This window comes from Tachysurus vachellii, chromosome 16, assembly GCF_030014155.1.
Source record: "Tachysurus vachellii isolate PV-2020 chromosome 16, HZAU_Pvac_v1, whole genome shotgun sequence".
NCBI lineage: Eukaryota > Metazoa > Chordata > Actinopteri > Siluriformes > Bagridae > Tachysurus > Tachysurus vachellii.
The window spans coordinates 14,400,683-14,424,720 of record NC_083475.1 but is presented as its reverse complement, the minus strand read 5'-3'; the positions used below and the strand labels follow the sequence as shown (position 1 = coordinate 14,424,720).

General features: G+C 40.8%; 1 protein-coding gene across 1 annotated transcript in view; it reads left to right on the top strand.

The window, feature by feature from the left end:
• Nucleotides 1-24,038, top strand: part of rap1b (RAP1B, member of RAS oncogene family) — a 47,470-nt gene that overhangs the window by 7,509 nt on the left and 15,923 nt on the right. Inside the window, exon 2 of the mRNA XM_060890198.1 lies at nt 19,319-19,398. Within this exon, the coding sequence (XP_060746181.1) occupies nt 19,339-19,398 (60 nt within the window). The 5' untranslated portion in view covers nt 19,319-19,338. The remainder of the gene's footprint in view (nt 1-19,318; nt 19,399-24,038) is intronic.

The following is a 24,038-nucleotide window of genomic DNA, read 5'->3' as shown; positions in this document are numbered from 1 at the left end:
ATGGGAATTGTGTCATTTGAACAAGAGTTTCATGTCCTTTTTACCGAGCCATACTGTTGCGTGGCACACTGTGTGATTAGTGTGGCTGGCTTTATCAAGGTCTTTGTGTAAATTGCCAGTGATGTGTTTCCACTCTGCTAGATATGGATGCTTTTGCTTCCACAGGGTTCAAGTGAATTATACTTCCACTTAAGTTGCTTTCGATCGGGTCTGTTGTTTAGCTGTTTAAGTGTAATCCAGGTAAAAATGTTCAACATGAATGTTAACTAGGACTGCGTTGTTATGAGCATTATTAAGATCCATGAGAATTTCATAGATTTTATTTTTCCATTCTGTTGTGCATGTTTTCTCTGTATATCTTATTTTCCCACCCTAAAAACATGACCAGATTTGGATTCAAGCCATGGATGCCTGTGGCATCTACTGGGTTTGAACTCTCACTTGGGAGAGTCTTACTTCTCTGTATCCACTTAAAGGGAAAAACAGCATTAGGAACTAGCATAGCATCATTTCCTATCTCTTTACTTACAGTGACACTAGTGGGAATACACCTTCCCCTAAAGAGAGTGATGCTGCAGTGTTTTCATGTTTCAGTTCCAAAGCTTTCATGTTATTCCTGCAATCAGTGTCATCGTGTAGCTGCATTGCACACATGCTGTCTCCACTTTTTTTTTTATAGTCTCCGCTGTCTCTGCTTTTGATTTCTCATTATTATGCCATCAGTGGAAAATGGTTACTGAGAAAAGAAGCTGTTGAAAGCTGACTCTTATTTCTTATTCGTTTAAAACGGTTCTTTTCTTAAGCTCCGTCGAGCTGCAGCGTAACTATCCGTGTCCCCCTGTGACGTCTACTGGCATGTCACAGGATTAATGAAAATACAGCACCATTCTACTTATTAGCACCAGAAACCCTAAACACACAAACATTTCAATAAATATTTATTGAATGTGCTTCAGCATAGTGCTTTGTTTAACAGCAGTTACTTGAAAGCTTGACAGAGTTTTGCTAGCTTCTGAGGCACAGAATCCACCGGGGGGGGATTAACATGTCTGCTTGCATTACACCACGCACCTATGTTTTAGCTCAAGCGTCGGCCAGCCCGTCAAACTGTTTTGTCAAGTTTCTTTTGCAGTGACGTGTAGAGACTCCCACTACTACATCACTTGGGAGGTTTATGAGAAGTTCATCCAAGCAGTGAGCTCATCATTCCTATATACTCAAGGGGGAAAAAACGTGCTGTTTCCCTCGAATCAGTCATATTCATTTTTTTTCTTCATTGACATTTAATAATTGTGTGTACTATAAACATTGTTTGCTCTAACTGATTTATTCAAATACACAGAAAGTTAATGCGTAATGTAATTGTCTTCCTTTCAGGAACTGTAATTGTACATATATATTTTCCCTTTACTGCTTTGTAACATATCAAACCCCTACTCTGACTTATGCCTCTTGGTCTTTGGCAGACTGCTGATGTTTTTGTGGCCTTGTGACTTAATGATGTTGTGCTGGTGTGTTTTTATTTTTATTTCTCAGTACTTCAATGAGCTCCTCTTCTAAGACTCATCTGGTACATCGCATTTTCGAAACTGTCCCAGATGCCGAGTGTGCAGTTCCAATAGTTGTGCTCTTTCCAAAGTAAATAATTGCATATGCTTTGCATTGGAACCAATAGCTTCAACATTGCCACCTATTCATGTTTTAAATCTTTTTGCTTCTCATAAGCACATCATATATATTTGCACTTGGTGAGATCTGCCAAAGGTCAGCGCATTGTTGTAGTTCTAATAATTGTATCTGCTTTTAGTTTTAGAGAATAAGGCTAAAATAAAGAGTGAAATGAAGTTCCCCTGTTTTCAGTTAACTCTCAACATTTCAACAAAGCTTACCATTATGAAGTCCTGTGAGTGTTTGTTTTATACTCTGCACACCAGGCTCGGTATTTTATAACCTTTGCCTTGATCTGAGTACTTTTAGGTGACACATACATGGAAATACTATGGGATCCTTTTTATCAAAAGCCTAAAAATAGTGTTTAGGTTTGAAGACTCAGGAACTTTGTTCATTTGCCAGTTGACCCACCCACTAGCTCTTCCTGATCATGCTACAGATACCAACTCGGCAGGGGGGACGCTAGCGACTATAGTGCTTCCTCTGAGACATGGGAAGCCAGACATCGCTTCTTAAGAGCTCACATATGCCCACGATTTCCTAGTGTCCCTCAGATTGGCAGGAACACCATGCCTCCTACCCAGAGATCATGGCTAATTTTACCTTCTTGGATTCCTTGCTATAGATGTCTACATTATTAAATGGATTCAAAAGGCCAAATGTTTTTCTCTTAAGCCCCCAGGAGACACGATTTTAAAATTTCCACTATGTTCATGTATGTTTATGATGCCATAGTTCTGGAAAAGTACAACCATGTGTAAGTATGTACAGGAGGATTCATTATAACCACTATTATTAGTGTCAGTGCGGCCGCACGTTTCTGCAAGTTCATTATTAATCCGTAGTCCTCTCTAATAGCTTCAAACTGAATATTTTCATTATCTTGCTCAGCAGAAGGCTAACTTAATCAGGGTGGGTGTGAGTAAATGCTGCTCTAGAATGTCACCGCCAAGATAAGGTCTTCAAATCCTCATTGAATCAGACCAGATCACTGCAGGCTTTTCCCATGAGATATAACTTGTAATTTCAGTGTAGTATCACTATTCACAGCAGAATACGCTTCCTGTTTTAATGTGTGACCCAAGTGGGGATGTGACTCTAAAGAACTTTTAGGAATATCGCTGATATTCCCTTGTATTTCAGGGAAGAATTATGCCATTCTTACTCCATTTAAATTGGAATAAATATATATATTTTTTGTAGGACCCCTAAAGTCAAATGAAGTGGCAGGGAAATTAAACACTGCTAATTATGTGTTGATGTGAAAAGAAATCAATGTAAAACACTGCATAATGAGTCAGAAACCCTTCATCATCACCTACGAGTAGATGATTTAGAATTTTAAAGAGGCTAATTTAATCTCTCACTCTTTAGTGTGTGTGTGTCCTGGTTCTTTTACCTTTGCATGGATCATTCTCTGTATTTTTACTGTACTGTCCACACCAAGGTGTCTTGCTTTCCACAGTGATGCAGTGCACTATAGGGCTATCGATTACCAAGCTCATCTCTTGTCTGAGTGGATTTGAGGTGTGTCTGTGTGTGTGTGTCTGTGTGTATGTGTCTGTGTGTGTGTGTCTGTGTGTATGTGTGTCTGTGTGTATGTGTGTCTGTGTGTGTGTGTGTCTGTGTGTGTGTGTCTGTGTCTGTGTGTCTGTGTGTGTGTTCAGACCTGATTCTGTAGCAGGATTAGCTTTTGAAAGAGGCACCCTGTCTATCTCATGTATGATCATGTTGTCTCTGATGACCTCATGTTTCAGATGCGTGTGTACATGCTCTGCTATGTTTGGCATGCTCCGACACACACGTGCATACACGCACACGGGTGTCAGCAGCATACAGCAAGACAGTACAAAGTACATGCAGATACGAACCGTCCTGTTCTTCATTCTCTATCTGCTTTTTTTTTTTCTCTCTTCATCCATGTAACCCCATCTCCCCCCACCCTCTATTGCTCTTTATCTGCCACCTCCTTCAGTTCAGACTCTTCAGGTCAGTGTGCTATGTGGCCTGGCTGAGTGCCAGAGGCTTCCAGTGAGGTAAGGCCCCTGAGCCTTCCCCTGCATACTTGAATGAGTGGAAAAATAAACGGCTCGCTTGCGTTCAGGACAGAGGCGAGAGGAGACACCTCACCGTCTCTGGGTGTTTTCATGCTTGCACTTTTTTTGGGCCTGGGGCCACTTGCACTGAAGATTTAATATACTGGGTTGAGTTTAAATTGTTCATAGGAGTATTTACACAAGAAATGTGGTATGCATGAAAATCCAGTAAGTTCAGAGCAAATGTATAGTTTATAAGATCTCCTGTGGGTAAATATACACAGAAGGAGATTCACTCATATGAACCTCGAATGATCATTTGATTCACCCGAGTTAGTGCAGTTCCATATGGATTACAATATCAAGGCTGGCTCTTGGCAATTAGGACAAACAGAACTGTGCCCTTTAAAAGCAGGAAGTAGTGTGTGTCGATGGTAGCTGAAGGACTGCAATGGCTGAGCTGCATTACTGGGACAATTTACACACACCACGCCTAGAAAGGGCTCTGTGGACACCGGCTTTTTTTGTGAGCGTCACTAAAGGCAAATCAGCTAGGTTCGTGAACACACTTTGTAATTTTGTGTTTTAAGTTAAAACAAGGAAGTTAAATTTAAGTTAGAAGAAACTCCGCATTAGCAAAACGTTTGTAAATGTAGGAAAAAAAGTTTGATTTTCTTTGTTAAATGTTTGATAAATCACACGGGTCCGCATTCGTAAAGATTCTAAGAATGATCTTAGAGAGCTCCTAATTTAGCTTTAACATGTCTTACTATGTATCTTAGCTTAAGAGTGATTCAGGACCAATCTCATCGCAACCACGAGCAAGGAAAATATAAGAAATCTTATCTGACCTCATTACTAGGTATGACGCATTCTTTTGTCCATTTGGTTGTCCAATAACAAAAATGAGCGTTTTTAAAATAATATTGTTGACTTTATGACTGTTAAGATGCTTTGTTAATAACTTAATGGACAAACACCCACTTTTCAAATAATTTTTTTAGACTTTCGTCACTAGGAACAATTCTTTGCACTAAGAATTTTCATGAATACAGGCCCTGGTCTTTTTCCAGTTAGAAACTGTCCAATTTTGCTTGAGTTGATAATCTGCTATCTAATCTTTTTTTTTTCCTTTGTATTCAAGCTGTAGCTGTGTATACATTTTGGCTAAGACTATTTCTCATCTCATTTGTCATTTAGAAGAATCACTTGCTTGTGTAAAGAAATTTTAAAGTTCATCTTATCCCTATACTAAATCTGTCACCTGAACCCTAACAAATAAGAATAAAACAATCTTTCACATATACACTAAGGGCAAAACATGGCTGTACACATTTTGTCACACCTTGCACAAATTTTAAGAAGAGGAATCAGAATTCGAATTGTACAATCGACCTGCGGTTTGGATCGACAGAGTTATTCGGTGATGACGCCCTTCTCCGAATCTCATGTATTTAAACCACATGTGAAAACTCCCTTATTGCCCTTCTCTTACACACAGCCCCACTAACACACTGAACTTTGAGTCCTCTCTTGGTTTTCTGTGCAGTTTTGACACAGGTAAAATTTTTTTTTTTTTTTTTTTTTTTTTTTTAAATATTTATTTATTTATTTATTTTTTCCTTTTCCTAGAGTCAGCATACTTTTAGGACTGTGGCACTGCCTGTTGTTAGATGAGATGTCACTGTGTGTGGTTTCCTCTGGGTGTATAGAGTGTTAAGGAGTACATGCTAACTCATCATCAGCTTCCAGCTGTGTTACACAGATGTGAAACACTCGTGACATTGAAGCAGTCATATCAGAAGGTGTCAGTTGTTGATTATTAGGCAGGGCTGTGTGGTTTCCGTTTCTGCTGGGCAGCCTAAGACACGGAGAGTGCCTCAGACTCTAATCTCTACCTGGACAAGCTTCCTGTGTCAGTGTGAGATGCATACATCCGCAACTTGTATCCGGAGTCAGACGAGCCGTATCTACAGGCCGTGCGTTCATTTTTATTCTATGTTTAAAATTTTGTTGGATTGATTACTTTATTCACTAAATAACTATTGTTTTTAGTTTACAGTAAAATAGACAAAAAAGGTCTTCCCACTTAACCCCTATGTAAATGTGAAGTGCAAGCTATAGAGTCCTGGACAACTACATAGACTATTTGATCTTGCCATGTTTAATCACAAAAGGTGAATTATCGATAAAGATGCTGGCCAGGTTCAGATCATTCCTTTTACATGCGGTTTGTGGACCGAACAATGACTCTCGTTGCTGAAACTTCAGCCAACCGTTATTTAATTATTTGTTTATTTGTCAAAAGTATTTTTGTTTCTCTTCACCTGTATTAAATGTATTTATTGCTCTACGTTGCTCATACGTCCTCTGCTGAGTTTGATGTCTGGCCAATCAAATCATGCCGCACTCTGTAGGGCATCTTAATGTGACCCTTCATCCTTTTCTCTATGCCTTTACCCATGTTTCAGTTTGGTGATTTAGCTCAAGGAAAAAAATTAGTTTGCAAAGTGATGTTATGTCAAGTTTCACCAGTTTCCCCACTTACACATAGCACATAGAAATTTTGCTGCTTTTCCTCATGTTTTGAGAAAGGGAACAAAAGGGATTTTCAGGAATAGGTTGTTGAAAATAAGGATTATTGGCCAGCCGCACTGTTGTGTTCACTGTTCATGTTTCTATGATTGCGCTCTCTTTGTTGTGTGCATTATCTTTTCCCTGACCACAACCTTCTATTGTGTTTTCCTGCACCTGGTTGTCACAAGACTGAGTTGACGTATGCTGTAAAAGAGGTGTGTCTGTGTGTGTGTCTGTGTGTGTGTCTGTGTGTGTGTGTGTGTGTGTGTGTGTGTGTGTGTGTGTGTGTGTGTGTTGGCTACTTCTCACATCTGGTCATCCCCTGCTTTATTTTGGAGAGATTGAAGATTTAAAGTTGAGGCTATGAGTTTGATGGCGCAAGTTCCTGTAGAAGGAAATCTGTGCTTTGTCAAGTCTGTAGGCTTTTGTCTTTGCCTCCCCATAAGTATTTGGAGTGCAGTTGTGAAACCACACGCCTCATGTTGAAGCCCAGTGTGGGATGATGTATTCCTTTTCACCGTCTTTTTCTGTTTCTCCTTGACGGCTGCTTACTAGAGTCTGGAAAAGGTCACTAAGGCTGGAGTTTTACCAATGAGTAAAATCCTTTGCAGGAGTTTTTCTCCCTGCCCTCAACTTCTCTTTTGCCTGAACAAGTCGGGAGGTGTCTGTTTTAACGAGTTTCAAAATGGGCATGGCAAGAGATCCTAAATCTTTCTCTGCAGGCTGTGATTTGTGCAGGAGGATGTTTCTCCATCCGCATGTAGAGACACGCGTGCGGCCCCAAAGCCACCGCATTTAGCATTTCATTCACACACATGCATGTTAATGAAATCAGACCAGAGTCATAGTTGAAACATAGTCGCTGGATGTTACTCAAACATAATGGTATAAAACTAATAATTGCGCCCTTTGTGGCTCTCTCAATGTAAGTCCCCAGGGTTAAAATCTAGTCGTTTACGTGGCCATCAGCCAAAAACCAGAATCTCGAGATTCCAGCATGGAAAACAGACAGAATCCTTTATTTAAGAAGATACAGTTTCTCTGCTAATGCTGCTATGGCTGAATATTCCTTCTTAGCAAGGCAACGTTAATAGCCTGTATGTTCGGCTCTGAGTTGATTGATCATGTTGCCTGGAGGGTGGGATAAGTTTGATCTACAGGAAGCCAGGAAACAGTGATGTTTCCAAGCAAAAGGATCTGACCTCAAATTAACCATGACCCCAATATCCACTCTCACTGCATTGATCTTCTAATAGAGCCACTGCTTTTGTGAATTCTCCCTCATTTGGCTGCTTGCTAAATTTTGTTAGGCAACCAGAATTGTATTCTTTTCTTCTTTGCCTGGCCTCACTGATTTCACAGCAAGAAAACGGTCACCACTTTAGTTTTGTGTGTTCGTTATGCAGCTTATACAACATAAAGGATTGTTTTGTGAATAGACATGTATTTGCTGACAAAAAGTAGTTGTGAATCGCCTTACCTAGGTAATTCTTAAGTATGTTTTTCCCCATTAAAAGAACATTAAAAGGATCTGACCTCAAATTAAAACCCTGCTCATAGCACCTGAGAAATGAGAAACACCATGCTGCTTTGTCTGGTGTTTATCATTTCTCAGGTGCTATGAGCAGGGTTTTAATTTGAGATGGGGTGAGATGCGCCAGAGCAGTAAACCATATCAATTTGGTGAAGTAACACATTTTGAAGCAATTCAAATGTTTCGTTTAGCCAGTAATACACCATCGCATGCTTCTTCAGGCTGTTTATAACTGAGCAGTGCCTGAGCACTTAGTGAGCAGCAGCTTAATCTCATCTTTATCAGGTCAGTAAAAGTGTTACTGAATGAAACTAAAGTAAATCTGTACTTTAGTTTCATCAGCAGTTTTCACTCTTCCAGAAAAATGATTTTTTTTGTCCGTCAACACTTCTGTTTATTATTTCACCAAGTCTTACATCATCAACAAATGAATCAAGACGTTTTTTCTATATATTTCCATCATCGTGTGTGGGATAAAAGTACTATTTGTTCTTTTTGAACAAGAACCCGTGACGTAAGTGACTATAAATGTGTCACAGCCACTGAGAGGAACGTGGTGCAGTGCGTAGAAGTCTGTCTCAGGAGTAATCAAATTTCTCGTTAATAAATCGCTCATTATTAAATATTCTGTATTTGCAGTGAGATTTGTTTGCGTATGAGCAGCATAACACCAACCCGGAGTATAAGCTCTTTAACACTGGGGAGTGAATTACTCTTTTAGTCTTTTCTGTATTGCCTGTTTGTATTGTTCAGTGATGATCTAAACACGGACGGTCTCAAGACTGATACTGTTCCCCCGCTGTGAAACACTGGGAAAAAATGTTTTGAGCATGTCGTCATTCAGACTTCCTCTCGCCAAATCGTGGCCAACGCCCTTGTTCTCGCTCATGGAAGACCCTCAAGACAGTCCTATAGTACCATTTTTCTTTATAATTTCTTTATATTAATAACTGGAGGAAAAGAAGGAAATAAAATGTGGATAACTACATTCCAGTTGTACACTTTCATCCTCTCCAACACAAGCGCTAGCATGCCTAAGAAAAACAGAATCCACACAGGTGTTGTTGCTCTTCTCTTCAGTGAATGTGTATTTTAGTACATAGGATATTTATCACACCACACTCAAGTAAGGCGGAGAAACAATGCTGGGAATGAAATCTCCAAAGTTTGGCAAAACCGTTGGCGAGATGTGCTTAGGGTCTGAGTTGAATGTTGTGCTTGTTCTGCTTGTCTCATGGGCTTCTTTATTAGCATGTTTTAGTACTGTGTGGGAGAACCACAACTGTGCTATTACATTCACACAATTATGGGTAAGTGTTAGCAAATCAGATGTCACCTGTTGTGTAGTTAATATAATCCAACACAAGGCACTAAAATGAAAAATCATCCAAGCGGGTGGTCAACCGGGTGGAAGCCCACGTCAGCGTTCCACAGGGAACGTGGATTTAGGGGGACAAATGAATTCACGTGACTTTAGCTAAGTGAAAGTGAACCTAAACGGCGCCTGTCGAGATGATGCAGTATCATGTTGTGCTTACGCTAGCTGCTTTGACAGGAGCTCAGTGTCCAGACCCCTTGTGTTTCTGGTGTGGGAGTAGAAATCAGGCCCCAGAGTGTCTATGGAGAGGAAAATGTGAGAGCGGTCCTCTGTCTGGGGAATTCACAGGTTTGCTGTGACACGGGCTGTTCATACTGTCACTACCTTTTGTGACCCATTTGTCATTACCTGTGTCCTAAATACAACAAAGCGAATCATTGAAAATCTGATCCAGTGTCTGTTCATAATGCATAACAACATCATGCTGACTTTTTTCCCCTCTTTTGATTTGCTGTAATAGTGTATTCACCTTTGACAGCTATAATTTCTTACAGTTATGTAGAAATGGAGAAGGACTAATTGCAGTGTGGTGAACTGTGACCCCAGGCCTGCATTCATCCTTAGACCTAATGTGACACTGTTATTAATGTCGGATCCCTAGCCTGTAATGGTTCTCCAATCCTGGTCTACTTTACCTTTTTGTAATGTTTCACAAATTCTTTGGCTGTTATACATTTTCCTAAAAAATTAAATAATGAAACTATTCATCCCTCCATATTGTGTATGTATATGTACCGAATAATAAAAAGGTATCTATCACATAATAATGTCAGTGTGATCATAACGTTGCTCAAAAACAATTTAAGTTGCAGGATTTTTGTTATCTAATCTCTCTTTCTGCTAACTTCCATGTGTGTTTCCTGGTTCAGTGTTTGTTAGCCTTGTTATTATCGCAACCTGTATATTACTTGATACTTGTGCATTTTTCTTCATTGTCCTACAGCCAGACAACTGCTGTCTCTACGGACATGACAAATGGTTATGGGGTTAGAGAGCATTGTATCTCATTGTGGCACGATACTGAGCCGGTGGGGAGATTGAGTGTCCTTAGGGCGCAACACCAACCCCCCATTTTTTTTTTTTTGCCGTGCTGGCCAATTGTTGATAACATTGGAGAAGATGCTAGATGCATTGTGCATGGGTTTTCAGAGAGCATGTACATAGGAGACAAAAGAATGCAGATTCTTACGGTAATAGAGCGTGCAATCATAGTTGAGACATCCAGCAAGTTTAAGCCTAAGGTGCATTGTGCAACCATTCTTTTAATAGGTAGAGCATGAAGAGGAGCTAAAGCAGAAGCTGGCAGCCTGGAGAGCACTTTATCCTTAATCAGTGAATAAGGCATACCTTCAAAACCCATCCCTGCTGTGAGGTCACTTTGTTTATTTTCCAGCCTCCTGTCTGTCAAAACTGCTTACTGATCAGCTTTCTCCAATCCTGTTGCTCTTCCCGTTGCCTAGTGACCCTGATTGTCTTGCATATTTATTACCACCCCACCTGGCCTGAGGCAGTGATGGTTAAACAGCTGGCCCTCCCCATCCCTCATTAAAGAGGCGTTCTTCGGCTCTGGAACTGTGAGCGAGAGGGTCAATAGTGCCGGAAAACACCAAGGGGGGTCTTTAAGGCCATGTGGGACTTGGCCTCTGTTGACTTCCTAGCAGCAGGGTCCGCTCTCATCTCTCTGTGCCTAAAGCCTTCATCCTGGTGAGCATCCGCTTGTCTAATTGCTGCCTGGGATCCAGCAAGGACTGGATGGAAATGGTAGGGATGATAAAAGTGTAATGGGCTCAGCTGTTGGCCAATGTGAGAGTGGCAGGGCATTATCGATTAAGAATCAAGGCCGCTGATTGCGTCTCTCAGATTTCTTGGTTGGCTGGAGCGGGCACAGTATTGTACATGCTATATGCATCCCTCTTTATATTATTTTAGCCAGAGATGCAGGCCAGGATACTCTGCAGTGTATTGACATTATGTAGTCTGTGTGTGTAAAAGAGTGTTACTGCTGTTGAAGGACCATTAAACGGCTTGTTCTGATTAGTTTATTCAGGTGTGCTGGAGCCAGGCTTGCAGGTCCTGGGATATTCCAAGACCAGGGTTGAGAACCTGTGCACTGGACTATGGCCTTTCTGTATGTGAGCTCGTTATTCTAGCTTTCTGCTTGTGTTCTTAAAAGTTTTTGGCTGATGAAGGGAATGCTTAATGGTCTGAAATGTGAGAACGGGCCTCACCCACACACTCACACACACACTCACCCACCCCAGCCTTCATTTCCCATCCTCTCTCTACTGCGTAATCCATCAATGACAGCTACGATCAGCTTCATACAGCTTTAATTTAAGATGGTAGAACAAGGTCTCTGGTGTCCTCTGACTTCTTGCATCTATGCATTTTGTGCCACAGAAATGATCTTCTTCTCACTCAGGTTCCTTTAATAAAAGTTGGTTGCAAATACAATTGCAGTAACAGACATTTCTGCCTGTCTTGTGTTGCACAGAGACGGACGATTCATAAATGAAGTCGCTAGCCCACGAAGCGTAGTCAAAGTGCAGCCCAGTCCCATGTTTGCCCGGAGGCCTAATTAACTACGACAGGCTGATTATGTACATTTAATACACGCTACGGAAAATAAGCGAGTACTCGAATCACTGGGAGGGGCGACTGCGTGTAGCCGTGGTATTTATCCTCTCCTGATAAAGTCTCTAGTGATAAGGCATATCTTGGTTGCACCCTTGACAAAAGAGGTCTATGGCTAACATTGTTAACATGCTGTGACATTTTTTTTCTGCGCACCTCAAGACATATTGTCAGTTTGGCTAACTTATGTGTTTTTGCTGGAGGCTTTTGCATGCAAGGTAATTAGCATCATTATGCAAACATTTGAATTATAGAACTGCCTTCGTGTTGTAATTTGCTGTGTTTTGTTCCGGTTATCAGGTTTCCATATTCCTTAATATTCCAGATTCTGGAAAGGTTGTAGTGTTTTATAGAATCTAATTAACGTTCCCATTTCTGGTAATTAAAATTCTAGCACAGCGTAGAGAAATATTTGGAACTTATTTGAGTATGATGTGTTTAAACAGAAATACCAAATGAAAACTTTCTTTTGGGGAAGTCAGTAAGGAGCAGAGTTTTAATTTTTAGGTTGATCAGGTAGTAAATTAACAGCGTTCTGAACCTGTTTGCCCACCACATACGTGAATGCGTTGACCGCTTGACCCAGACGCCCGGGCTAGAGATTTGTCCACCGTGGTTGGATAACTAAGCCTGAATCTTGTGACCCTAAGGGTGACTGTAATTTGTTTCTACGACAGGATGAGTCATGTCAAAGTGACATCGAAGAACCTAGGCGATTTTTCTCTCTCCTTACCAAAGTATCATAAAGGAGAGGGCAAAGACACAGGCAATCAGTTGAACATTCAGTTTAAGGCACTGGAAAATGTCAGGGCCAGAAAAGGTTACAGAATGATCTAGCTGTGTCTCAGCCGCCTTATTTGCATTCTCTCACTCGCTCGCTCTTGCTTTGTGTCTGATGCATGCATGTGGTCATATAGCTGAGCTGCAGTCTGCTTTTAAGTCTGTCTGTATCACTGATGCCAGTAGTTTCTCATGGCACTCCTTTTAAACATGCCCAGGCTGCTAGATCACCAATACATTCCTCTTCCTCAGATCTCAGCTGACTACTGGCACGGTCAGCTGAGCAGCTTGTTCAGGGCTTGCTGTGTGATCGCTTCATCTCAGGCTACTGCTCTGTTTTTCAGTCAGATTTCAGGCTGTCTCATTTAGCTGTCAGTTTGGTTACCTGAGCTCTGCTTGTTCTGTTTGGTTTGGCATTATCAAGTGGGTAAGATTAGATCATACTGCCATTAAGATTAATCAGTTTATTCTCTTAATGGAAAAATGAGAGCCAGAGAATTTGTAAAATTGTTATTATAAAAATTAGCCCTTTTTTTTTTTTTTTTTTTTTTTTTACATCTTTGTTATTTTGGACATTATTCTTTTTATGCATGTAGCTACTTTGAATTTTAGGTTGAAAAATAGGTTATTATTATTATAATTATTATAATTATTCGATATACTACCACCTGGGGCATCCTCTTACTCACAAGCTGTCAGTAGTCTCTAGTTTTTGAGGTTATGAGCATTTTCAGATACAAAACATATGTCACATCACTGTACCTTTACCACTGTACCGTAGCGTATCTCATTTTATTTGTTTCTATGGTTTGCTGTCATTACATAGGAGACACATAAACCTAGGATTTCATTTCCTTATTCATTTTGAAATAAAAACAGTTTACTGAAGATGTTGCAAGTATGAATCCTACAAGTTGCTTTTTCCCAAGGTTACTTACACGTCATCTAGTTAAACTTTGACCTGTGATTTCAATAGAAAACAAGTGTGTGTAACTGTTGCCTCTTTGGTCAGTAAAAAATGGAGCTGCTGCTTATTGGTACGTAGAAGTCACACCGGATGTTCTTCATGTTGTCCGCACATCAAAGAAAATCCTAGCCATCTAATCCACTTTATTTCTCCCTTCATAGTGCTATTTTCCTATTAGCATTGTTGTGTTCATTTTATTATTAAAACTAATGGTCTTCAACATGGGAAGCGCAGTGCTGTGATGGATAGTGTTTGTGCCCCACTGTTCCAGTAGCCAGGATTTATTCCTCAGCTCGGGTAACTGTCTCTGTGGAGTTTTGTAGTTTTCCCTCCCGTCAGCAGGAAGGGTTTTTCTTCCACCTACCCAAAGCATGCCTGTTTGTCTGCTCTATCTTGCACCTAGGTGTAAATGAGTACATGCGTCCTATTCTGATGTAACATTCAGGCTGTATTCCTGTCTCGATCCCTGATAGTCTCTCGATCTGTCTCATTCTCGAGTGAGACAAAGTGGACCTGACGAACGTGACTTGTTGTTTAACACACGAAACACCGGCACTGTATAACACTATGTATTTATACTGTGAGTTTTCCACCTTTCCAAGCTTTTAAATTAAAATAAGTGTATACAAAAAGTTCTCATGGCCATAGCTGAGCTTCTGTTTCCCATTATAACCCTTCTGAGTGTGCAGTAGTGAGAAACGTGCAGTAACGGGCCACACCTCTTGGTGTTTTTTGGACGTGTTCACTGAAGCAGATTATGACATAAATCACTCAGATACAGTTAGTGCAACTACTCGTAGAGACTGTAATGATGACTGAGCTTTCTCGCTTTCCAGAATACACACCTAAGACACTTGGGTCTCTCATGTCTATTGATTTATATCCATTTCACTGAAGAAATGCTTTGGGCAATATAAATACATGTATCGATGCTGGGCTTATTGAGCTTTTTTTCCCTCTACAGCACAAAGCTTATATCATCTCAAGATTTCCAGCATTATCTTTTTGTGCCCTTGTGGCTCCATCAGAAATGTGGTGGAACGATAAAGATGAGAAATCATCGTCTGATAGTCTCAAGTCATATACTCTGTATTCAGCAGAGAAGATCATGGTATCAAAAGAGAAACTATTCATCGGTTGATATATGAAGGATACGACATGTAACGCCCAACATGATACTTCAGGAATTCTGGCAATAAAACGGGCGTAAAAAAAAGTCATTTTCGTTGATACAACAACGTTTGCTTTTTGATTAATGCTACAAAAGACTGTGCCAGCTTTATGGTGCAGAGATGTGTATAGACGTGCAAGAGTAAACTAAGCAGCCAATAAATCTAGCGCAAGCTTTTATGTGTATCATGATAGCTAATGCATTATCAAATAAACAGGCAAATGGTAAATTATTTCCTATTGGCCACATAGTGTAGGGTTTAGAGTTCATAAAGTTTGTATGATGTGTAGTTTAGCAGCCATTTTGGATTCTGTCTACCCTCTATACTGACATGTTGCCATAGAGACAGAATGAAGTTTGGCATCCCCAATCCCTTGTTATTATAACGTGTGTGTGTGGTACCTGGAAGAGTATCTGTAAAGAATAGAGAGACCTTTTACACAAGTTTTGTGTAATTCTATGGTGGTGAGAGTAATAATCAAGCCACACGTCATTCAAGTTTGTTATTCCCGGGTTTCCCCTTTTCTGTTAGACAGCAACCTGGTGTCAAGACTGCTAATAACAGACTAGTGTGTAAGGACGTTGTATTGATTCCCTCTTCGTTTGACCTTTTGCAGAGATGGAGCAATTAGCAGTCATAAACAGGTCCTAATGCTCAATTTTTAAGATATTTGCAAATCTGCATTTCACATAGACATCTCAAAATATTCCCTAGATTTATTTGATTCATGTGAGTAGAGTTAATAATGTCTTCAACTTAACTCTTGCCCCTGGATCTTGTGTTGTCCCTTGTGCATGTGGCCAGTGATAAGCGTGACTTCTCTTACTCAGGCTGCCTTGTGAGTCCTGAGGTCACCAGGATGCAGTTCCTTTTTTGAGTACAGGGCTCATGAGAAATGTTGTCTGAAAGTGCAACGATTAATCAGGAAGTGACTGATGCCTATCAGAAATACATTGTTATTTTCTGAACAACCATTTGTGGTCGTTGTTTAATATACAGTATATTAATATGGTATTAATCAGTCATTTGTATATGGTGTTGAGTTCTGAGGTTATGTAATGGCCGCCATCGTAAACCTTCCTGTGACTCAAAACTCGATGGTTCCCACTTTCCTACTAATCATTACAGTTTTATTCATGCCTTATTTGCCTTCACCATGCATGTATTAGAATGAGGTCTTTAATATAAACCTATGATTTTGAAATAACAACTAAAATTATAGCCAGAATGAATCCACACTTCTGAGTTGAGAAACTATGCAACATTGTGGTATAAGCAAAGATGGTCTACACTGGGGAGTGTTCTTGACAAGTAGATGGTGATTGAAACCAAACCTTGTGTTTGCTTAAGCATGTACCCAGCTCAACCCCTACGTACTTCTTGCATCGAAATAAACAAACTTTTCTTCATGCGCAAAAAACCCACATGACTCACTGTTGTGTGTAGCATTAGAGCCAGTTCCCATAACCTGGGGCCGACCCGTATGCATGGATATTAGATCTGATAAGCAAAGCTGTAGAAATGAAGCTGAAATGTCCAGCAAAATCCCCTCACAGATACGATTATTGGAATATTTGGGGTAAATACTTGGTAAACAGTCCTATAAATGGCATCACTTCTGCTTGGCTTGTACGCAGTCTAAATTGTGCTCATGAATTTTTCAGTGACCAGAGCGCACATTCGAGGGTGGTGGCGCCTTTCAAACGGAATAAAAACCCTCAGAGACATCAGAATTGTCTGTTGTAGTCCTGCAGTCATGAGCGGTGTGAAAAGTCCTACTCAAAGGACAGCCAAAACCCCAATATCTCATTTCTGGAGAAAAAAAGCCCTTCTGAAGTAGTGTTTCAAGTGTTGGCAGGCCCAAGTTTCATCAGTTCTCTGTGATTGTGTTATAAACTGCACACACTTGTTACTTGCTGGTTTGCTCTGTGCAGTGTGCATGTATTTGTACATGTTACTAATTAAAACATTCAGTGAGGAGTGATATTTTCTGCAGAGCACGAGACCACTTTTTTTTTTTAGCCCACAAGATATTTGGCGGTTTTGTAACTCTTCCTGTCTTGATCCAACTTTGTCATGCGCAAAGCATGAGTAGTCAAAAGTGAGAACGCTCAGAAGAATTCTCATTGCATTGACAAATATATTTGTAAGCTGATTATGCAACAAGACCCTCAATCCTTGCTGGGAGAAATATTAAAGGTATTTGAGAGAGCTTGATTGCCGATGTAAAAAAAGGTTTGACTCGCTCAGTACCATGGCATGGAGCGTATTTAATTGTGCTTCATGCTGATGTGTTTGCATCATACAGTTTCCAAAGCCATTCCATTCACTGGGAAGGCCACTGAAGAACGTTGAACTCATCGTCACGTTCATCAAGTCAGTTTAAGGCGCACACCAAGTCCACCTGAGTGTCCTTGTGCTTGTGCATGTTTGTGTTCACCATACCACACAGACTATTTGGTCACACTGTCACAATTACAGCCTCTAGCTTGTTACAGGGACATTTGGTTTTCCAGCATTTTTATGTAAACAAACCCATTTCTCTCCAACTCCCATGTCTTACTCCCTAATATAAATGGTAAACAAAACATTACATGACCGCAGAAAATTTGTTCCTTATTTGGGAGCTGTGCTAAACTCTGCTTAAAGGGATTGGACTCAGATGGAAGGTGACTTGCTCAAATTTAATGCAATAGCATTGATGCCATTTGAGTGCTGTGTGCGTTTTATTAATCACTCTGCTCTGAGTGCACTGTGTTAGGCAGTCTGGCACCAGACCCCACACAGATGCCCACTAAATGCCACTCATATCTGATGCAGGCCTCCTGATCTGACCCTTTTCTTCCCATCATGCACAATCAGGAGTGGCTCAGGCAAGTGACAGTGGGTGTTGTATTAGTTGTATTTGTGGCATTTGTTCACGACGCCCAGTGCATCCTCAGCACAACCACAGCTGGAACGAAATGTAGAATGAGATAAAGGAAGTCAGAAATATGACAACAGCTGAGCACCAGAAAGTCTGCATGTGGTCTACTGTATGTGTAAGCTAGGCTGTTTTGTGCTCTACCAAGCCCTTAACAGAGGTGTTTGTGTTCCCCACACGAAGTGTTTACATTTGGTTAGCTAATATGCTGCCTTTTCCTCAGTAACCCCAGAAGCCTGCACTTGAATTTCTGCAAGATGTGTGACGTGTGGCACGAGTGCAGCACAGGGACATGTCATGGCTTTTGCTAGCGAGTGCTTGTAGTAAAAGTTCAGAACTCGCCCAGTGCTCACGGAAACTTCACACATCATCTGTAGTTGTGAACAGCGAGGTTAACACTTCAGAAAAAAAGAAGCAGACCTCACCTCTATCTGATAGAATCTCTTTCATGCTTCAAACCCACTTTATATCATCGTTTATAACCGACACCTGCTTCCGCAGCCTTCATGGTAGCATTCTGTAGCTTCAAATCAAATCGCAACACTTGACCGCCAACTTTTGTGGTGTTCTCCATTACCAGTATTATGCAAAAGATTATAGCTGGAACATTTCAGCGATTTTTCAGATTTATATTCATTTGATTTCTTTACCAGCAACAGAAACGTGTAAAAATGTAAGTTGCCTCAGATTTGTTTGTGAACAGTTATTGAGAACAGTGTTATTGTTGGAAATGGGCAGCAATGCTACTGGTGCATCACACAGCATTGTGCACAAAACTCCTCACGGGTCCAGTAGTGTTAGTGAAGTTTCAAGTACACAAAACAAACTGAAAAATAGGTTTAATACTGTTTCACACCCATGCTCTCTAAGATTTGTTGGGTTTTTTTGTGTATTATTTAAAAAAAAAAAACATCAAAAACACTGCAACTGATTTTTTCACCCTTTCTCATTTATATGCCACATTTATTTATTTTTATTTATTTTTTAATGACAATATTCTAATATGTTCCTCAGCATCAGTTATGGCATCATAAATTAGGAGGGGTTTTGTTTGCCATGATTGCTATGACGTTGTCCTCGAGCTAAAATGTACCTGGCTGTTTAGTGTATTTTCAATGTCGGGATTAAACTGGGATTAAATTCTCCATATTCATGTTTAAAAACATATTGAAACCCATTTGCTTCAAGTCTATTATGTCTCTCCAAGCTACACTTGCCAGCCAAAATCCTGCTCAGCATGTTGTATTATAAACACACACACACACACACACACACACACACACACACACACACACAGAGCCCATGACTGCTGACACTGTCACTTTTATACCAAATAAAAAAATGGCATGCAAAATCACACAGATTTTTGCATCTTACAATTGGAAATGAAATATGTTCCAGCATTATTGTGGTGAAGACTTCTTTGCATAATATTTCTGCTACTGCAGATGGATTTTATTGCAAATTGAAATATTTAAATGATTTTATTTTTTACTTTTCTTTCCAGATCATATGACCAGGCATACATAGGAAAAATTGTATTTTAATAATAATATCATCAAATAATAATTACAATCCGGTGTACAATTCTGATACTAAATAATAGATATTTAAATCTATTCTTTCTTTGTGTTTGTTCATTTCAGGTGATTGACGAACACACTGCATGATGCGTGAATACAAGTTAGTAGTGCTCGGCTCTGGAGGCGTCGGCAAGTCTGCACTGGTAAGCGCTTTTTTTTTTCCCCCCGGCTCAAATATGTAGGCAGTCAGATTTAAGATGAAAAATATATCATGCAGTATTTACATTAAAACATTCACTTTTTGTTTGTTTCCTTTTGATTTCATTGCATACACTAAATTTAAGCGAGTTTCTAATCACTAGATGGAACGACGTGGCATATTAACTTCTTTGTGGAATCTCATGAGGATGTCACAGATGGGAATCGTAACTATAGTGTTGCATTTAAAACATGGTAGCATAGCGCAGTGGGAGTGTGTCCGCTGCAAAACACCAGCGTTGTGGGTTTGATCCTCTGCTCAGGTGTGTGAGCTCGGTGTCCAATTTTATTCAGGGTTTTTAAACAAAAAAATGCGCTCAAACTAATTGTAATCACCTGGAATCAATAGTTTGAATGGTGAATTGAAGTAAATTTAGTGAACGTTGTTTGCAGTGCGTCCAAAATGCCGACATGTCTTTAACGCATAAGCACCAGTGTACACGGCAAAGCCATGTCTGTGATCTCATTAGTCACGTACACTGTTTTTTGTTTGCTGTGCATCACATTTTAAATGTTCAGTTATATATCCAGCTACTAGTCACCATCAAGAAACAAAACAAGAGCACAAGGAATCCAGTCTTTCACTTCTAGGTTTTGGGGCATTTCCATTTGTGTAAAATCATCCTGGCAGTTGTGATGCAACCAATCTTAATAAGAGGAATGCATTTTCTGCTTTGTTGGGTACTAATGATATCCAATATGACTTATATCCGACATGTCATGGTTCCACAGGTAAATTAAAGCCCAACTGCTCTCTGAATTACATCCTCACCCGGGTCATTAGAGTGCTGTGAGAACAGAGCTGGCTGCCGTATTGCATACTGAGTCAGAGAAGCAGCAGAATGACTGTCTGCAAATGCCTTACTGTACACTTCTTTGAGTTATAGTAACAGCACAGCAGGCAGATAGTATGCCAAAACCTGTGTCTTCTCTGAGTCATTTAGAATAAAGTGCAACTTGGAGTTCTGAGTAAAACAGGAAGTTTTTAACTGTAGAACCTGCAGCAGCAATATATACGTCTCAAGAGCTTTTAGTCTAAGTTTGAGAATTAAACAGCAAGGCTGCTGCCTTTCAAAGAGAAAATGAAAACAGTAGCTTGACATCAATTAAAGGCAGTTATACTGATGGGCATCATTATGGAGGAGTCTGATTTGGCATCTTTAAAGGAATTGGTGTTTCAGAGCTTTTTAATCATTTCTCATTAATCACTGTTACTAACAACGTATCTACTGGAACATATAACAACAATATCGTTTCGTAGTTCCAGGAAAACGCGTGTTGCCGTCTGTGCTTCACGTTATTCCGTTTTTCATCCATCCCTTAGTTGTTTTAAAAACAACTGGATTTTATTTGTTACAAAGAACTTGAAATAAAAGATTATGTGGTCTGTTTGGGGTTTTTTTTTTGTTTTAATTTCGACTTTTAACCAGAGTCTGCTGGAGTGTTGTTTATTTCAGACGACATGCTCAAGAACACGATTTCTTATTTATTCTACATATAGATATAGGTGATGGCCCTGCTACTGATCTACAGCGATATCCAAAATCACCTTAAATCTCGTTACTTAGGGCATTGTATTTAAGTGGACAGATGTGGGTGAAGACAGCTGTCAGTTGAACAAGTCTTTGCAGTTCTTCCTATGTAAGCTAGTTCACTACGCTGCCATCAAATTTATTTAGAGTCTGTGGCAGTGTAGCAGACAACACTGTTGGTTATTGTCAAAGTCAGTCAAGCACAGCACCACACACATCCTTTTAAAACAGGAAGTCAGAGTGAATGTGTCAACATACAGAAACAAACTATGGGTCTTTATCCTCTCCCAACACTTTACCCAATTTATCTCTGACCAGCTGATTTTAAATAGAAGATTCCTGGAAAACTGCCACAGTGACTCATCCCAGTCACCTCCACTGTGAAGTGTGTGTGTGTGTGTGTGTGCGTGTGTGTGTGTGTGTGTGTGCTTGTGTGTGTGTGTGCTTGTGTGTGTGTGTGCTTGTGTGTGTGTGTGCTTGTGTGTGTGTGTGCTTGTGTGTGTGTGTGTGCTTGTGTGTGTGTGTGCTTGTGTGTGTGTGTGCTTGTGTGTGTGTGTGCTTGTGTGTGTGTGTGTGCTTGTGTGTGTGTGTGTGCTTGTGTGTGTGTGTGCTTGTGTGTGTGTGTGCTTGTGTGTGTGTGTGCTTGTGTGTGTGTGTGCTTGTGTGTGTGTGTGTGCTTGTGTGTGTGTGTGCTTGTGTGTGTGTGTGCTTGTGTGTGCTTGTGTGTGTGTGCTTGTGTGTGTGTGTGCTTGTGTGTGTGTGTGCTTGTGTGTGTGTGTGTGTGTGTGTGTGTGTGTCTGTGCAGGGTGTGTTAATCACCATCCCGCTCTCTCCAGTGATGACAGAGTTCTCTCTGTGCAAAGCACACAGACTTTTATTGTCCATTAGCTCTATTTGTAGCTCTGTGCAGCTCTGCGTGAAAAGCTTTCCATGAGTAAATGCACTCACATTAATCCCTTTCTGCTTCATGCGCAGTGGCTGAAGGCTGTCTGTAAAATTGGATCATTACATGGTCAGGTTAACCTCCTGTCCTGTAACAGTGTAATAGTGCACTCTGCATGTATAGCTTAACACTCTTCATGCTGATTGTGTAACTGGAACAGCAGCATGAGGGCCTACAGTGTGGACACAACTAGGGCTCATCCACAGTGAACCCAACTAACCAGTCAGAGTGTACACTGTGTTAGTCTGTCTGTGTGTGTGTGTCTGTGTGTGTGTGTCTGTGTGTGTGTGTCTGTGTGTGTGTGTCTGTGTGTGTGTGTGTCTGTGTGTGTGTGTGTCTGTGTGTGTGTGTCTGTGTGTGTGTGTCTGTGTGTGTGTGTCTGTGTGTGTGTGTCTGTGTGTGTGTGTCTGTGTGTGTGTGTCTGTGTGTGTGTGTCTGTGTGTGTGTGTCTGTGTGTGTGTGTCTGTGTGTGTGTGTCTTTCTGTCTGTGTGTCTGTGTCTGTCTGTGTGTCTTTCTGTCTGTGTGTCTTTCTGTCTGTGTGTCTTTCTGTCTGTGTGTCTTTCTGTCTGTGTGTCTTTCTGTCTGTGTGTCTTTCTGTCTGTGTGTCTTTCTGTCTGTCTGTGTGTCTGTCTGTCTGTCTGTGTGTGTCTGTGTGTCTTTCTGTCTGTGTGTCTTTCTGTCTGTGTGTCTTTCTGTCTGTGTGTCTTTCTGTCTGTGTGTCTTTCTGTCTGTGTGTCTTTCTGTCTGTGTGTCTTTCTGTCTGTGTGTCTTTCTGTCTGTGTGTGTCTGTCTGTCTGTCTGTGTGTGTCTGTGTGTCTTTCTGTCTGTGTGTCTTTCTGTCTGTGTGTCTTTCTGTCTGTGTGTCTTTCTGTCTGTGTGTCTGTGTGTGTGTCTGTCTGTCTGTGTGTGTCTGTCTGTCTGTGTGTGTGTCTGTCTGTCTCTGTGTGTGTGTCTGACTGTCTCTGTGTGTGTGTCTGACTGTCTCTGTGTGTCTGTCTGTGTGTGTGTCTGTCTGTGTGTGTGTCTGTCTGTGTGTGTGTCTGTCTGTGTGTGTGTCTGTCTGTGTGTGTGTCTGACTGTCTCTGTGTGTGTGTGTCTGACTGTCTCTGTGTGTGTGTGTGTGTGTGTCTGACTGTCTCTGTGTGTGTGTGTGTGTCTGACTGTCTCTGTGTGTGTGTGTGTGTCTGACTGTCTCTGTGTGTGTGTGGTTGTGTGTGTGTCTGACTGTCTCTGTGTGTGTGTGTCTGACTGTCTCTGTGTGTGTGTGTCTGACTGTCTCTGTGTGTGTGTGTGTGTCTGACTGTCTCTGTGTGTGTGTGTGTGTCTGACTGTCTCTGTGTGTGTGTGTGTCTGACTGTCTCTGTGTGTGTGTGTGTCTGACTGTCTCTGTGTGTGTGTGTGTGTGTGTGTCTGACTGTCTCTGTGTGTGTGTGTGTCTGACTGTCTCTGTGTGTGTGTCTGACTGTCTCTGTGTGTGTGTGTGTGTGTCTGACTGTCTCTGTGTGTGTGTGTGTGTCTGACTGTCTCTGTGTGTGTGTGTGTGTCTGACTGTCTCTGTGTGTGTGTGTGTCTGACTGTCTCTGTGTGTGTGTGCCTGTGTGTCTGACTGTCTCTGTGTGCCTGTGTGTTGGGTGTCTCTGTGCGTGTGTGTTGGGTTATTGTTCATTTCATTGAAACTTTTTTCCAGCCCATGTTAAATGTTTTAGGACACTTTCCTTTTCTGCTTAAAATGGCCTTCCATCTGTTGCTCAATTTCAGTGACTACAGCTATAAATTAGATCAGGACTAACAGAGCACAAGGGCTCTAACTGCAGAAGATTAAATTGATTTCTTTTAATTGGCACACTGGCGTTTGTAGATTAAACCGCCAATTTCCTCTTCTTGTGTGTGGGGGTGGGGGATTGAAGAGCAGGAAAGACAGAGACTAAATACCCTGCACACTGATGGGAGAGATTGTAGGGCGGTGTGCATGCTATTTGATTTAGCAAAAATAAAAAGTATAGCAGGAATCTGTGAGAGATTTACTTTATGCAGTTGAACAGTTTTTATTTCAAAAATAAAAACAATTCAAATGCAGCTAGCATGAGTAATTTTTATCCGGCTTATTTG